This window comes from Rattus rattus, chromosome 5 (assembly GCF_011064425.1).
Source record: "Rattus rattus isolate New Zealand chromosome 5, Rrattus_CSIRO_v1, whole genome shotgun sequence".
Lineage (NCBI taxonomy): Eukaryota > Metazoa > Chordata > Mammalia > Rodentia > Muridae > Rattus > Rattus rattus.
In genome coordinates, this window is record NC_046158.1 from 221,803 (window position 1) to 239,520 (window position 17,718).

Below are 17,718 nucleotides of genomic sequence, written 5' to 3' on the forward strand. Positions count from 1 at the left end.
TCTACCGCTGAGCTAAATCCCCAACCCCGAAACGAGAGACTTTAACCATGAGAGAATGCACAAACCGTCTCGAGTCGGGGCTAAGACGGATTGTAACTCGTTTTCTAACTTTTACTTTGGCAATCTTCGGGCTTCCTGAAGCCACCATTCATTGGGCCATGGGAACTTTTCTCTGACTGACCTCTGTAATACATGCACGTCCGCACGCATGCACCCATGCAGTCTTTCTTGGGAAGGTGCTTTTGTTGTTTTAATATTACCCCTCGTTACAGCCCTCTACCGTTCACCAGGCTCCTGCACGTCTGCTGTCTCACTGGTCATTACAGATCCCTTCGTGGAAGGATTACCATTGGTTAACCTTTTCAGAAGAGAAGGTTGTAGTTTAGACAGTGTGCCTGTGTGCCATGGTCATTCTATTAGCAGGAGGAGCTCTGGACCACAAGCTCCTATGTCTGCAAGGTCTCCACCATTTTGATTTCCCTGCCCCTTATCCTTTATGGATGCCAGGGATGAGCAGAGTGCTGAGGGCTGCCGGGAAGGGCACTCCTGAAGGCCCTTAGGCCCGTCCTCTGCCTTGTAGCTCAGCTGCCTTTTGTGGTCTCCTTTTTTCCTGAGCTGCAGCTTCAAGTTCACTTTTACTAGTGATACCTGACTCTTAAAATTTCACCCCCGGGTAACTGGGACTGCCTCAGTTTCTAGATGTGCTTATCTTATTCTTCATTTCGTAGAATTCCAGAGGTTGGTGAGAGCAGGGGCCAGAAGGTCTGGTGGTTCTCAAGCTGGTTTAACAATGGGTAAGGGACTGGGATGGGTTCCTAAGTCCCTGAAACCCACAGAGGACCCGCGGCCTCCTCCCTCCCTCCCTCTGGCAATGAAGGAGTCTCTTCATTCTCACTGTTGTTGCTAACTTCTGTTGTTATTGTGTGCATGGTGTGTGTGTTTGTGTGTATAATGTGCATATGACTGTAGGTGCACATGTACCATAGCACACATACGAGGTCAGAAGTCAGCTTTCGGGAGGTAATTCTGTCCTTCCAGTGTGGGTTCCAGTGTGTGTGATCGTCAATCTCAGATGATCAGGCTTTTCATGACGAGCAAGTTCACCGGATGAGCCATCTCACCAGTTCAGAGGACTGAACTTACAAGAGGAATTCTCTCTTTCCCTTGCTTTCTTCCCTCCTTCTCCCCATTCCTGTCTGCCTTCCTCTCTTCTTCCTCTACCCTTTTCTTTTTTCCAGTTAAGGGTGAAGTTCAGGCTGAAGTGGAAATTTTAGACTAGACACAAAATAAATATTCCCTGCAGTACTGTTCTGAAAACTCTCCCCTACTTCTGAAATAACCAAGGGTTACAGGGTCACTGGAACCTAAACCCCTGACCTGCGTGGTGGCCAGAGAGGCAAATGTTGCACCTTTTATCAGAAGTCTGTAGGCATCAAGCGTCAGCGGCATGCGTCCTCCAGCCCACCCAGTGCTGTGTGTGATGCCTTCTGTCCCTGAGACATGAGTCATGCAAGAGTCCCCCCTGCACAGCCACCTGTCCTTACCAACTTTGTCTTCCCTTTGTCCACAGGACCCACAGTTATCAAGAAGAGGACATAGAAAGAGCGAGAGAAAAGGGGAGAAATGGAGACAGCATTGTAGAGCCTCAGCTCTGGGACTGGTTCAATCCAAAGTAAGGACAGAGACTAAGCACAGTAAAGGGGCTTGCAAGAGAGGGGGTGGACTGCTGAGGGGGGTGCTGAAGGGGGTATGAGGGGGGTGCTGAGGGGAGTGCTCAAGGACTATTGAGGGGGGTGCTGAAGGACTGCTGAGGGGGGTGCTCAGGGGCTGCTGAGGGGGTGCTGAGGGGCTGCTGAGGGGGTGCTGAGAGGGGTTCTGAAGGGGGTATGAGGGGGTGCTGAGGGGGATGCTGGTGGGAGGGTGTAGACCTTCCTCAATGGGTTTGTTTAAGAAACTGGTGCTTTGAGCCAGACCGAGCTCTGTGGTAATTGCAACAGGAAATGGCCAGTGGTGGGTGAAACTTTACTGGGTGAGAAGAGCTTTCCAGGCTGCACAGGGTGCTGCTGAGGAAATGACAAGGTCTGGAGTGAGAACACTCTCTAGAGGCATTAAGACATATCCGTGAGGTAGGAATTGCGAGCCAGGAGATCATGGGGCTAGGGATTCACTCCTCACACAACCAGACAACACGTGTTTATCAGAAACTCGGGACACGCTAACTGGTGTTTCCCAAACTGAAGCTCACTTACCCACTCACGTTCTCAGAAAGCAGCCCACGCTTTGAGCCTAAACGGGCTTTTAAAACAAACAAGGGACCGTGAAGTTGGCACAGTGTGTAAATAAAGTGCTTGCCGTGCTAGCGAGAAGCCATGTGAAGCCAGGCGCGGTGGCCTGTGTGTGTGATGCCTGAGAATGATGGTGGAAACACAGACGAGAGAGCCCCTGGAAGGTCATGGGTCAGCCGGGCTGGTTTAGGAAGTAGGAACAAGAAATGTTGCCTTAAACGTGGTGGGAAGTGAGGACTGTCACCTGTGGTTGTCCTCTGACCTCTACATGTGTGCTGTGGAATCTGCATGCCCACACGCTACATGCACATAACACACACACACACATGTCCACATAGCCCTGGAGTATAATAGACCATCAAAGTGCATCCCCTCAGGACTAAGGGGATTCATTTAATTAATAAGTAGAATTTTGTTTCTGTGTATATATACGTGTATACTGTATATATAATATCTATAATATATACTATAAACTATTATATACTATATTGTATATATTATACTATATATATATACATATATATCTATACCATGTACTACAAACTATAGTATTCATATACTATAAACTATTTCTTCTCTTGATCACTACCAAGTCTGTAGTTCTTACCAGAAATTATGACTGTGGTAGGCACTGTGTTGGGGACAGAAGGGTACATTTAAGAAGCTCCTGATCTCAGAGCTGGGGCTACAGAGCTTAGTAGCAGACATATGTGCTGAGCATGCATGCCAGCCTGGGTTTATCCCAAGGACTAATACAGAAAGAAGACAAGGAGGAAGGGAAGAAGGGGGGGGGGATGGGCAGGAAGTAGGGAGCGGGCAGAGGAAGCAGGGCAGGGGGGACTTCACAGTCCTAGGGGGCAGTAGATGTGAAACTCGTGTACTTGCTGCCATTATTAAGGTCATGTGATCAGCTGACTGGAAAGGCGTGAGCAGAGCTGCCTAGGGTGAGTGTGAGCCCTGGGAGACTTTGTGACTTGTGGTTTTGCTAGGAAGTGGACACTAGGAACTGCCACAGGCTTACGACCTTAGAGGTGGTGGCACTGTGTTGCGTAGGTGTTAGGGGGCTTCTGGGTGAAAGGCCTCAGTGGCTCATGACGATGCCCTGCAGATAGAGGATGAGGTGTCATCAGCCCGAGGGTGGCAGGGAGATCTGTAGTCATAGATGAGGCCATCAGGGTTGAGAAACAGGACCGGATGTGCTCTGTCTCAGCACTGCAGGAGCTGGCGGAGGAAGAGACCCCTCTAGGGGTGCAGGCACAGCTGTTGAGGAAGGAGAGAACAGTGCCTTGTTCTCTGCGAGGGATCTCAGGCTCTGGCAAGCCCATTGAGTTCTCAGGACAGGAGATTCATGCCAGTGTGCAAGCCTGGAAATTCCATCCTGCCTGTCTTGTTCAGTAGGCGGGGCCTGGGGTGGTTGCCTGGGAGACACGATGGGAATAAAAAGTTGGGAGCACTGCAGCTCTGCTAAGTATCTTAGATGGGGATGAGGTCTAGGGAGTAGATAGCTAGGGATGGCTGCTATGGAGAATGAGGTCCAAGAGCTAACCAGCCAGAGGTGGTGGCTGTGAGGATGAAGTTCAGAGAGTAGACAGCTCAAGATGGCTGCTGTGGAGATGACATTCCCAGGGGCTAGACAACTAGAGATGGTCACTATGGAGATGAGGCTTAGAGTCTAGACAGCCATGGGGATGTGGTCCCCCGCCCCTGGCTTACACAGCTCAAGATGGATGTTCACCGGGCACCTTTTTGAAGAGATTGGGACAGTTTCACTGTGGCATTCGCACTGTGAATTACTGTGGGCAGAGGGGAAAGACAGGCCATGGCTGCCTCCTGCCCCACTTAGCTCCACTTTGAAATGAACGGAAATCGAATGTGTAGTGAATATTGCTTTGGGGACCGTGGAAATATGTCAGTCAATTACGTGCCAGCTCGCAAGCATGACCCCAGGATGCATTTAAAAACAAGCAAACAAAACAAAACAACAACAGCAAAACCACCAAAATCCAGGTGTGGTGGCATTCGCTTGTAATGTCACACTGGAATGGGGGGACCGGTGGATTAGCATGGCTCTGGTCAGCCACTCTATCCTAAGTTCTGAGTTTTAAGCCAGGAGAAACTCTGTCTTTAAAACACACACACACACACACACACACACACACACACACACACACACACACACACACACACACACACGAATGGCACCAGAGGGACAACAACCAAAATTATTCTCTGGTCTCCACATTGGGCGCACACACCTATACAATTGCACACAAGTATTTGTTTGGATAGCCATCCTCACATTAAATGAACCAAAATCTATTTCTTGAACAGGTGAATGACGAGATGAAAGAATGAATCAGTAAACAGATGTTTTGTGTGTATCGGTGTATCCTCTTCTGTAATGTACCATCGACCCGGCATGGTGCAGGGAATGTAGATTTCCACGTCGTGACCTGTTTTCTGTCTTCCATGTCCTCTTTGCTCTTCTCCATTCCTTTTTTTCTTTTTTTAAGATTTATTAATTTTATGCATGTAAGTACACTGTCGCTGTCTTCAGACACACCAGAAGGGGGCATCAGATCCCATTACAGATGGTTGTGAGCCACCATGTGGTTGCTGGGATTTGAACTCAGGACCTCTGGAAGAGCAGTCAGCGCTCTTAACCACTGAGCCATCTCTCCAGCCCCATTCTCCATTCCTCCTGTCACAGGAGATTTGGGCATCTACACATCGAATCCTCTTCTTTGAACGCTGTATCCCGTGTCACATCCGTCCATGTCAGGCTCTCACAGCTGTGTCTTTAGCCCAGGTGGCTCTGAGCCCTGACTCGCACGGACCTGCTCTCTGCCATCCGTCTTTTCCCACCTCACTGGACACACATGGACTTCTCAGTCCCACCCACCCTCTTCTTTCTCATTTCCCACCTCGGTCAATAGCTCAGTCCGAGCCTAGGAGAATTTCCCCATTGTCCGCCACCAGTATAATTCTATTATCAATGCTCCCTCCCAGATCCTTCCCACGTCCTCGCTCTACTCCACGGCCACCTCCCCTGTTTGTGCCGCCACCGGCTCTCCCTGGGACTCTGCAGCTTGAGTCGTGTGTGTTCCACATCTTTCCTCAGTCTACTCTGCAGCTCATAAGAGTTTTAAATATCGATGTATTGATTTGCCTGTGACAAGGCACTCGTGGATAAGTCAGTGGACAACTTGTGGGAGTCGGTTCTCTCCTTCCACTCTGTGGGTTCCTGGGATCAAATTCCGGTTGTCAGGTCCCACGCAAGTGCCTTTGCCTGCTGAGCCACCTGGCCAGCCTAATACACAGTATTTTAATATTTCCTCTCGCTAGCCCTTGGATACTATTAATGTGCATAAAGGCATACAGGTGGGAACAAACTCTGAATCTAGAGACCCAGATGCTTTATTTCAGTTCTGTGGTTTTTTTTTTTTTTTTTTTTTTTAGAAGCTTTTCCATTGTTGTGGGGCTTCTGGCCTTGTTGGGGCCCACCGGGGTTGGGTCCCCCTTGCAGGGAGGGCATTTGAGTGACTCATGGCACCATTTCCTACCTCTCTTTAGAACCTTATCATGGCAATCTTGGCTCAGGCTGTTGACAGTATCACGGTGGCTTCTTTGGGGGGATAGGCTTGTGGGGTTTGGTAACTGAGCTTGCTTCAGACACCGGTTCCCCCTAGAAGCTGGTCTCCCCTCATCCTGTCTCCCACCTGCTCATACCCGCACTTCCAGGCTGTTGTCTGGCTTCTCGGTCTCGGGTCGCCGACATGCTGGGATTGCCAGTGGAACTGAACGGTTAACTGCCGGGAAATAGAATGCTTCAATTTCTAATTTCGCTTTAATTTTTAATAGAGCCGTTTTGTCTTCCCGCTAAGAGTAGGCTCTCCCTTTCGAGTAGCCAAAGTGGACACTGGGTTTATATTCAGTTTCCAGCAGACGGGGCCCGAGAGGCCGCACAGCTGAGCGGCGGCTGGCAGGTTGAGCACCCACTGGGACTGAGGGCTCTTGTGGGGAGAACTGGGTGTCATTTCATGACTTTAAAATTTCCAAATCCTATTTTTTTTTTTCCAAATCCTATTTTTAATGATGGTTTTTAACTGCTTTAACTTTCCTCGTAACCCATCACCCACCAGAGGTAGTGGGGAAAAAAGGATAAGTGGAAAGTGGACCTGTTACAAAGGTTCTTTGGAGCAACTCCCATCTGCGTTGTCTGGAAATCGGCAGTTCAGATCACGGGTCAGCAGGCAGCGGCAGCTCCATCTGCTTGCAAACACCTCACGGATACACCAGCATTCCAGTTCGGTAGAGTTGGGTTAGCAACAGCAGTGACATGACCTAGGAGAGACAGCCAGGACTCAGCCTTGGCTCGAGTCAGCGGGAGGGAACAACAGGAACGCCAGGAGAAGTTCTCTGCTAGGCCTCTCTCAGGGGAGTGAAGATCAGCGAAGACAGGAGACCAACAAGCATTGTACGGCTAGCTGTACCAGCAAGCCAAGCTGTCTCTGTCATGGAGTCCTATTTATACTCTCCGAACCTCACATGTCTTCCACGTGCCTTGCCTTCAGCACAGGTCTTGCCTCTGCACTTGTATCCAGTCAGCCAAGTCCCTGAAAGAGGCATATCACCAGAATTTTGTGGTGTGTTTCTCTCTATGGCGTCCTGACAAATGCACCCCAACTATGCAGTGTAAGGCAGACCAATACATTCGTGCAGTTATTAAACAATCCTTCATCACGTGTCCTTTCGCATGCTTGCCTTAGCAGGACATCCTCTCTCCTGTGTCTGCATCAGTGAAACGTCCCTTCGGGAGTCTGCCTTAGCCTTTCACACCTGTGTCCACTTCAACAACACGTTCTGTCACAGGTTTGCCCCAGCAACACACCATCCAACTGACTTTCCAAAGGAACCTCAAGTTTCCATTTCATCATTTCTCTGGGCCAGTGCTTAAACTTTAGTTTGACTCTTTGTATAAATTAAGTGGACAGTGGCTCAGTCCCCTTCCCCTTCCAGAGTCTCGCTTGACTTGACAATGGGTGCTGACACAGGCTGGGGTGGGGCTAAGTGGTGAGGGAAAGGCCTGTACTTAGCTCTTGGTATACAGGACACTGTTAAATACATGCCTAGTCTTTTCACTAACAACAGCATAACACGGTCTGCTCATTTACAATGGCTCATACCCAGTAACAAGACTTGGTTAGAGCTACTGAGACTTCCTTCCTTGACAGGCAAAGTCAACGAATGGCCCAGCAGACGAGGCTGTGGCATATGGGGGAGATGAGGTTTACAAATGCTGCTTTTGAGAAATAGAATCTGTATGACTATTTTCCCCCCTTTTTGTTTCAAAATCCCATCATTCAATAAAGCCAGCATGGGAAGGGGGTAAATGTTCCACCAGGGCAGAGCTCTGCAGGTGAGCACCACACAGACCTGGCTCCTGTGAGCTCCTAACACCAGTGACACAAAGCCTGTCACGGTTCGGTGCCGACAAAATGCGACAGTAGCTACTGAATGGACAAAGGCAAAGCCAGGGTTGAGCCAGATGTTATCAGCTGAACGAGTGTCCGTCTTAGGAGCGATGAAAACTGGGGCTCAAAGTACTGGATTCAAGAGAAAGACTCTGGGTTCAAGTCTTAGCTTTGCCTGTTGGTAGCTGTGTGACTTTAGGCCAGATAAGGGCCAGGTCTACACTGCAGACAACAGCGTTGGGAACCAGTGAGGTTTAGGTGTAAATAACAGGCAAAGCTAAGCACGCCCATGGCAATTGTATTCCACCCATCCAGGACTCGGTATCTTTGCTCCTGACTCTGTTCCTGTGTGTTGGAGGTGCACCATGCATCTGTGTCTGGCCCCCGCCTAGACTCCACCCGTACCGTGCTTCCTCTCCTTCTTGCGGTCTCGCTGGCCTCCTCTTCCCTGGCCAGTCTCTCGGCACACCTTAGTGTAATGGTTCTGACTCAGTGTTGTGTACTTCTCACCAGGAACCGCCCGGAGGTTTTGACGGTGACCCCGTGGAAGGCGCCGATTGTGTGGGAAGGCACTTACGACACAGCTCTGTTGGAAAAGTACTATGCCAGACAGAAAATCACCGTGGGGTTGACAGTTTTTGCTGTGGGAAAGTAAGCATCGACAAACTCAACCTTGGTTATGTTTCCTGTTCTACCACCAAAGTATTGGTGAGGGGATCCAGAGAGCTACAGAGGCTGGAATTTGTCAGAGTCACTGGACAGTCGACCTCCGAGTTCATGTTAATGATGGCTCAGGGGGAAAAAAAATCAATAGTAGGTGATTGGTTATTTCTCCTCAAGTAAATGAGTCAAATTCAAGCCAGTTAGACTATACTAAAGGCAGGTTTATTAGGAAGCTGCTCTCCAGTAAGTTCACTGGCCCCAGGGACTGAGGCCAGAGATGTCACCCTGGGGAGAGAAGTGAGGAGGGAGGAGAGAAAGGGCAGAGAGAAGGAAGGGGGAAGGAGGGAGGGAAGGAGAGAGGGAGGGAGGGAGGGAGGTAGAGAAGTAGAGAGACAGAGGTACAGAGACAGACACAGAGAGAGAGAGAGAGAGAGAGAGAGAGAGAGAGAGAGAGAGAGAGAGAGAGAGAGAGAATATGTCTGGATTATATAGGAAAGAGCCTCTGGAGGGAGGACTGCACAGTTCAGGGTTCAGGTTTGGGGCAGGGTATGTTAGGGACTGGGAGATACTAGGAGAACCTGGAGATCAGCTTTGCTGTATAAAATAGGCACCTTTGTGTCTTGTTCCAGGGTTCCAAACCAAACCAATCAGGAGGTAAGTCCCCCAATTCCCACCATACAGTGGAGGGAAACTATCTTCAATGCCCCTGGTCCCCAGAACCAACAGCATCCCTGCCTCCAGGACTTTTCTAGGAAGGCCTCAAATGGCAGTCGTTGATTGGATGGGATACACTGCTCCTCCTGTCTTAAAGCCCAGGGCTGAGGACAGGGTGTGCATGCTCGAGTGTGTCAGAAGACAGTTTTGGAGCGTTGGCTCTCTCCTTCCACCGTGTGGGTTCTGGGGATTCAGGCCTGGCAGCCTTACCTACTGAAAATTCTTGCTGGTTTTGTTTCTTTTCTGCCCTCCTGGCCTCTGAGTTGATATTACTTCTGAATAAAACACAAATCAACAGGAAGTTGACTCCCCTGCCGTAGACAAGAGGAGCAGAAGGAGCAGGTTGACCTGACATTGAGCTTTGACAAGACAGAACCTAACAGAAGATGCTATGGTGATGTCCCAGGACCCCCACCCAGGGCCCAGAAATCCTTCTTGTCTTTGGGAAGTTCCAATATGGCCCAGTGTGCTCATTCCCTGAGGCCTCATGCCGTCCTGGTGGAACCAGTGGCTGTGGAGTTTGGACATCTCACCACAGGAATTTGTATTGTTTAGGGATTGGAGTCAGGGCTCAACTCAGCAAACCCTGTGGGCACCGAAGCCATAAGACAGCCACATTGCACATTGATTAGATACCAGAGTTTCCCTGTGCTATCAACCATCCAATCACAACTCTGCAGCAAAACAGAAGACAGGGCCACACAAGAGCCCCGTGACTCCTCCCACATCCTGGGGAAAGCTGTGCTCCCAGCTCGGCAAGTCTGCAACTGGGAACCCCAGAGAGAGTGGGTCTGGTCCTTAGGAGTTGACTGTCTGCTTGATTTTAAGTCTCCACGCCCGGAGCTACGTGTAGTGCTTCAGCCTCTTAAACTGCCTGTGAGACATCACCGTGACACTGCCCTCCCTGCCCTGCTTCTAAGGACGGTTTCCCAAGCTTCCGAGCACACTGGGTTTTCTTAGAGATCAGAGTACAGAGGTATGTCCTGACCTCTAGCCACAGGGTCCTGTTAGAGGCTCTCCTGTAACATTCAGACGTGTTCACCCAAACTAAAGAACCAGTACTAGAAGCCCTTGAGCTCCCTGACCCAACAATAAAAGCACCACTTATTTCAGTGGCACCGAACAACAAAAGTATTGAGGAAAACAAGACAGCAACAAAAGAAAAACAAAAAAGCACCTGTCGTTGCATTCAGAACATGGGGATTGGCTACTAGTGCACTCAGCAAGCTGACCTCGGTCCGTGTTCTCTGTGTAAGGTTGGAAAAGGACCCTGTGACTTCTCCCTCACCCCGCAGTCTCATCGGTATGGCTAGAGAAGACAGTCTGTAGCCTGGACATGTAAAAGGCATTGTGTGATGTCATTTGATGGAGTAAATATAAATCGACACAAAATATAAAAATGTGAAAAATTAAAAATAACGCTGACGATACTGAGTGTTGGAAAGCATGTGCCGTGATAGGGATCTTGTTTATTGCAGTTGGGGATACAAAATGGGGCGACCCACTTCAGAAGAAATTTTGGCAGTTGCTTGCATAACAAAACATGTTCCGATCATAACCTGATCAGATTCCTTGACCTTAAACCACCAGAGTTGAAAACATGTCCACACAGAAGCTTACATAGATAGTTTTAGGAACTTTCCACGTGACTGCTAAAACTTGGGAGCCAACAAGTCAAATGGGAAAGGAAACTGATCAATTCTGACAACAGGATATTTATTATTCCCTGCTATCAAGCCACAGAAAAGAAGGAGGAAGTTTTGGTCATTTGTCACTAAGAGAAGCCAAGCTGGAAAGAGTCCTGTGCTTTCTAGTCTGTCAGCTTGACACAGGCTAGAGTCATCTGAGGAGGAAGGATCCTCAGCTGTGAAACTGCCTCCATAAAAGGCAAGCCTGTAGGGCACATTCTCAGTGACTGATGGGGAAGGGCCCGTGCCACTGTAGGTGGCCCCATCCCAGGGCTGGTGGCCCTGGGTTCTATTAGAAAGCGGCTGAGTAAGCCCAGATGAGCAAACCAGTAAGCAGCACTCCTCTGTGGCCTCTGCATCAGCTCCTGCCTCCAGGTTCTGTCCTTATCGAGTTCCTTTCCTGACTTCCTTCGAGGATGAATAGTGATATGGAAGTGGAAACCAGTTACGTCTTTCTTTCCCAACTTTCTTTTGGTCTTGTGTTCCCTCAGAGCATCTGTCCCCAAGTAAAGACAGAGCCATACTGTCTACCTTCCGATTCCGATTCTGATTCTGGAAGAGCCAAACTCTGGTCTCAGCGGTTATGAATGGTGCCTGTGAGGAGCTGGGGCTACGGAGCGGCAGAAAAAACATGAGCCTAGAAGATTTTTAAGGCAGTCACACTCTTGGGATACAACAGTGGTGGACATAGCTGACACTGTGGCTTTGCACACTTCCCAGCGTGAACCGCAGTATAACTGAAGCACCTTATATCAGTGTGTGTGACAAATGTCACAAACCTGCTACCGGGAGCATGGGTGACTCTGGTAGGGCAGGCTATTCAGATGCCAGGCAGGAGTTATGTCCCAATACTTTCAGCTCAGTTTTGTTCCGAATTCAAAATTGTTCTGAAGAATGCTATTTTTAAGTTTTATCCAGTTTTAATTTTACACACTCTGGTATTCTGCCTGCATGTATGTCTGCGTGAGGACATTGGAATCCCCTGGAACAGGAGCTACAGGCAGTAGCGTGCTTCCTGCCATGTAGGTGTGGGTAATTGGGTGCTGGGAACTGATCCCAGGTCCTCTGGAAGAGCAACTATTACTCTTAACTGCCGAGCCATCTCTCCAGCCCCAAAGAATACTATTTGTAAAAAGATGAAAATGATAAAATGTAGCCGAAGTGTAGTTTGGACAGTAGCTTGGATGGATGACTGCATCATGTACGAGACACTCTACATTTAATCCCAGGCACCATAGAAATGGCAGGTGCTGGCACCTGCTTGTAATCCTAGCGGGGCTATGAGAAGTTAAAGGTCACCTGTGACTGCATAGTAAGTTTCAGGGTAGCCTGGTATTCATGGCACCCTGTCCCCAAGGGAAAAAAAATTAAAATAAGGTGTGAGGCCAGATTGTTCTAGTATTTGAAAGGACTTAACATTTTTGTCTAGACGATATACAGGCCAATGAGAGGTTTGTAGAATGGCCATGCATTGAGGCATTAGATCTCCGTCTGTATGAACCACTCTGTGTCACAGAGGAGGATAAGACAGTGCTGCTGTTTGACCTAACAGACAAGGTTGAGTTGTGAGTGTTCAGAGGACTCTGGGAGTCTTGTGTTTGGCCTGGCAGATACACTGGCCTCTTCTGGGTATTCAAATGCTAGCTCTTTCTCTGACAGCAGGCTTCTAAATCCGAGAACACAAACCTTTCCACAGAGCAGAGGAGTGAGAACACAGAGCTCTCAGGGCAGCCGGCCTCCAAGAGCAGGAAGGCAGGGCTGTGCATGCCCGGATTCCTTAACAAAGCTGGCAGTGAGAGGAGTCATTCCAGTTTCCCCCAAGGACAGAGTGACCAGGTAGTGACAGTGAGTGGCCTGGATGCTCCACTGGCATGTGGAGAAGCCACCCCCTCCCTCCTAACAATCCAGATCATCTCATGCAATATTAAATATCGTATTATCTGTATACGTACATGCGTAAGTGTAAGAGCATGTGGTTTAATACGGCCCTCTCTGTTTCAGGTACATTGAGCATTACTTAGAAGACTTTCTGGAGTCTGCTAACAAGTACTTCATGGTCGGCCACCGGGTCATATTTTACGTCATGATGGACGACACCTCCAGAATGCCGGCCGTCCGTCTGAGTCCTCTGAACTCCTTGCAAGTGTTCGAGATCAGGTCTGAGAAGAGATGGCAGGACATAAGCATGATGCGGATGAAAACCATCGGGGAGCACATCCTGGACCACATCCAGCACGAGGTTGACTTCCTCTTCTGCATGGACGTGGACCAAGTCTTTCAAGACAACTTCGGTGTGGAGACCCTGGGCCAGTTGGTAGCTCAGCTCCAGGCCTGGTGGTACAAGGCTAGCCCTGAGGAGTTTACCTATGAGAGGCGGGAACTCTCGGCAGCCTACATTCCATTCGGAGAGGGGGATTTTTACTACCACGCGGCCGTTTTTGGAGGAACGCCCATTCACATTCTGAACCTCACCAGGGAGTGCTTTAAGGGGATCCTCCAGGACAAGAAACATGACATAGAAGCCCAGTGGCATGATGAGAGCCACCTCAACAAATACTTCCTTTTCAACAAACCCACTAAAATCCTATCCCCGGAGTATTGCTGGGACTATCATATAGGCCTGCCCTCAGATATTAAAAATGTCAAGATAGCTTGGCAGACAAAAGAGTATAATTTGGTGAGAAGCAATGTCTGACTTCAAACGTGATGGAAACCTGACACCATTATTCTGGTGAATCCCTCTAAAAAGCAGTAACACTTGATTTCAAATCAAATCAAAACCCACCACCATGGCATACACGTATAAATTCTCCTTATAACCTTGAGCCTTGTAATATGTGAGAGGGTCTATGGTAAGTAATCAGGTATAAATTCTCAGTGATTCCTTATATATTCTGGGTTTTGGGGGCCATACTAACTAAATAAGCAGGAGTGGAAGATAATTCGCATTAGGTAAAGAAGACACAAGAACATTCTGTCCAGTGTGTCAGATAGCTCACTATAGGCCAGGGTGCTGAGAGAAGCATTTGGCAGCAGGATGGGTTGGGTCAGAGCTAGGGGGCTCCGTCCCCTTGGTTTCATTGTCTTCCTCCTCTTGGAGATTCTAAAGAAACACAGAGAGGCTTTGCAACCAGAGGACTTCAGGAAGGATACCAACGAGATCGTCAAAGTCTGTAAATCTGACCCTGGCTTCCAGGAGCTGCTGGCAGTCCAGGCCCTGTGGTGCATAATGAAGGCAAAGAGTGCCACTAGGTATCTTGGTGGCACATGTTCAGAGTCCCAGGAACTATGGGGGTGACGACTTAGAGGCTATGCTCTGGTGGAGGGACATAGGGTATGGTGTTGGTGTAGGAATTGAGATGCAAACACAGGCAGGTTTCTCATCAATGACCAACAGCAGGGATCGAACAGAAAGTGCATTTTGTTTTACCCAAATCCTGTTCACATTGTTAGCCTTGTGTGTTGAGTCCTGTGGAGAGGGAAGGAGAGTACCTCAGTGGACTGAAGAGAAGGACCCAGTTTTTATCAGAAGGCAATCTGTCATCATCTGGTCCTACCATCTGCTCTGAACCTCAGAGTTCCTCAGCCCATCATGTTCCAGTATGGAGGACTGACACGGAGCCAGTGATGGAAGACAAAGCCCTTCGTCACATGACCTCATGCCTTGTCTGCACTATGCAAGTATGACAGCCAGACAGATGTACCAGGCAACGTGGGTAACTGACTTCATGGCGATGGGAGATGCAGTCACCACGACCAAGCAGCTGAAGGTTCAGTTCCCTTCTCTGAGAGAAGTGTGAGAGCCTATGAGTGGTTCTTAACCTGAGGGTCGCGACCCCTTAGGTATTGAATGACCTTTTTCACAGGGGTCGCCTACGACCATTGGAAAGCACAGACATTTACACTATGGTTTGTAACAGTAGCAAAATTACAGTTAATGAAGCAGTAAAGAAAATGATTCTGTGGTTGGGGGTAGCCCGTATCGTGAGGTCACAGTATCTGGGAATCAGAGAACCATTTCTCTATATGGGTATTTAAGCAAATAAATCGATCTGTATTTCTGTGTACACATATATTTATATTTTGCTTGTCTTCCTGTCTAGGTCATCGGTTTCTACCTTTAAGCCATTTATTTAAAAAGCTATTGCACTGTCTTGGTGAACAGTGTGTGGGGCTTCAATAAAAAAGGGTCTTGCGCGTGTCTACATGGTTCCACCTCTTACTTTCCAACTTTAAAAAAAAAAAAAAAAGTCCTTCGATAACCCAAGGCAACAAACCCACAGAATTCCCGAACCAATGGGCGTTGCGAAAGGGAGTGGAACCTGCACATCTGTTAAGAATTCTGCCTGTCTATCTCTCACCTTGGGCTAGATCCAGTCTAAAGTGGGAGGGTTTAATGGTCCTGAACCAAAGAAATAATCTGTTCTGAAAGTGTAGGGGGAGAGGCAGGAGGAATTTGGAGGGAATTGATTTTTCTAAATAAAATGCATCTACAATTTAAATTCCTAATGAGTAAATTTAGGATTTTATTAAAGGTGATGTTTAGACATTTCTAAAATATACATTCTGGTTTACAATCAAATAAATTATTTTCTCAGTATATTCTGGTCTGGTCCTGTTATGCATTTTCTTCCAAAGGTGTTCAAACGTATCAATTATGGTTGTCTAGGATCATAAAGAATTTTAGGTCGGGGTTGGGGATTTAGCTCAGTGGTAGAGCGCTTGCCTAGCAAGCGTAAGGCCCTGGGTTCGGTCCCCAGCTCCGGAAAAAAAAAAAGAAAAAGAAAAAGAAAAAAGAATTTTAGGTACCTTAAATGTTCTTTACAAAGACAAGATTACAAAGAGCAGGCTTAACGGCCACTCCCAAATTGTAGTGCGTGTGTGTGTGCATGTGCGTGTGTGCGAGTGTGTGTGTGAGTGTGTGTGTGTGTACGCACGCATGCATGTGTGTGTACACGTATGAGATTGCCTGGCAGATCCTGCATGAAGAGAGACAGTATGTGAGAGCACTGTCTGACTGCTCTGCGCCCACCCTGGATATGTGGTTCCCAGTTGTGTGGGCTCTAGGGAATCTGATTTCTATGAAAACGATTGCCGTGTTTGCAGAGGGCTGTCTTGGCTGAGACTGTCAGTACTTTCCATCTCGTGGGAGGGAATGGCTGCCTGAGAGATGAGGTGAGCCTAGGCACTTCTATCTTAGGATTTGATTGCTGTGAAGATACACCGTGACCGAGGCACCTCTTAGAAAAGAAAACGTTTAGATGGGGCTGGCTTACACTCTCCTGGGTTCAGTCCATTATCCTCATGGAGCAGCATGCAAGCAGACACGGTAACTAGAGGAGCTAGAGTCCTACATCTTGATCTAAAGGCAACCAGGAGGAGACTGCCTCCTGCAGGCAGCCTAGAATAGGGTCTGGATCACACTGAAAAGATTTGAGTCTGAGACCCTCTCCTCCACAGTGACAGACACATTTCCTCCAGTAAGATCACACCCTGTAAGAGTGGCACTTCCAATGGGCCAAGCATACTCTACACAGTACTGCCAAACAGTGAATTTCAGGCGCTTTACCAAAACTTAGGAAACTTGTAGTCCTGGGAACTGCTAGCTGAGGGCGGGCTGCTTCAGGATGAAACAGGAGAGAGGGAGGGAAAGCGAGGACACTGAGGGGAACAAGTCTGGAGAGAATCTTGCTTCTAGCCTTACCTAAGGTCTTTGCTGCCTGTGAAACCAGTGCGGCTTCCTTCTGTACGGGAGACATTCTGTTGGATCGCTCTAAGACGGTGAGTTCCTGAAGGTCCAGTCTGCCATGTGCCATTGCACCAACCGTCTCTTCTCTGACATCTACCTCATAGGCTCTACCTTACAGGAATCTACTAAAAGAGGGGGGAATGCAGCAACAACTATTCCCATCATGCCTCAGAAGAAATATGTGTGCGTGCACATGCTTGTGTGCGTGCCTGTTTGTCATTGTGCCTGTCTGTATGCCTGCCTGTGGAAGACAGGGGTTGACACCAGATGACTAACTCAGTTGTTCTCCACCCTATCTTTTGAATGGGGCTTGCTGATTGGCTAGACTGGCTGGCACTGAAGATGAGTGGAACTTGCTGATTGGCTACACTGGCTGGCCCTGTAGTTGAGTGGAATTCGTTGATTGGCTAGACTGGTTGGACTCCAAGGTGCAGGTCAGGGTCTTCAGTCTCCACCTCACCAACCCTGGAATTCCCGCTGCATGCCTAGACATTTTATGTGTGTTCTGCGGGATCAGATTAATGTTTACGTGTTACTTTATCAGCTGAGCCATCTTTCCAGCCCAGGCATGCTAGCTACACCCTCCCCGTGTAAAAGACTTGTCTACAAGGGAGTTGCCAGGTTGGGTAGACCGAGGTAACAAGGCCCACCCTAACTGGATGCCACCGGTCAATGTGGGGTCCCAGACTGAATTAAAAGGCGAAGGGAGACTGAGACTATGCATCAACACCTCTCTCTGCTTCCCGCTTGGAGATGCAGTGGAACCTCACATTCCTGCTGCTGTGATTTCCCTCCTCATGGTCTAGCAGACAGGACCTTCTTCCTATGATTCACAAGTTGGGACTTCAGAGGTTTCAGCCTTGGTTCAAGGCTCTATGCCAGTGCCTTGGCCAGCATGGTTTGCTGCTGCTTAGAGCGCAGTAAGCGCTGGTCTCTATTTGTCCTATTTGTACTCATCAGCAGCTCAGCTTGGGAATCACTTCCTTCCCAGCCCTCCCAGCCATTTGGCAATGGCATTGTTTGCATTTTTGCCTGTCCTAACTGGTTCGTGAGTGTGCGTGCAACTGGCATGAAGAGGGTGGATACAAGGACACAGCTAAGTGATTTATACTACACGGGGTGGCAACCTTCACCCCATCTCAAGA

The 17,718-nt window shown here is 48.6% G+C and overlaps 1 protein-coding gene across 2 annotated transcripts in view; it reads left to right on the forward strand.

The window, feature by feature from the left end:
• The window catches only part of LOC116901100 (N-acetyllactosaminide alpha-1,3-galactosyltransferase), a 72,589-nt gene extending 57,165 nt beyond the window's left edge, over nt 1–15,424 (forward strand). For both annotated transcript variants that reach the window (XM_032902662.1, XM_032902663.1), the window contains exons 5-7: nt 1,571–1,672; nt 8,273–8,410; nt 12,826–15,424. In XM_032902662.1, the coding sequence (XP_032758553.1) occupies nt 1,571–1,672; nt 8,273–8,410; nt 12,826–13,519 (934 nt within the window). In that variant the 3' untranslated portion in view covers nt 13,520–15,424. The remainder of the gene's footprint in view (nt 1–1,570; nt 1,673–8,272; nt 8,411–12,825) is intronic.
• Nucleotides 15,425–17,718: the final 2,294 nt, after the last annotated feature.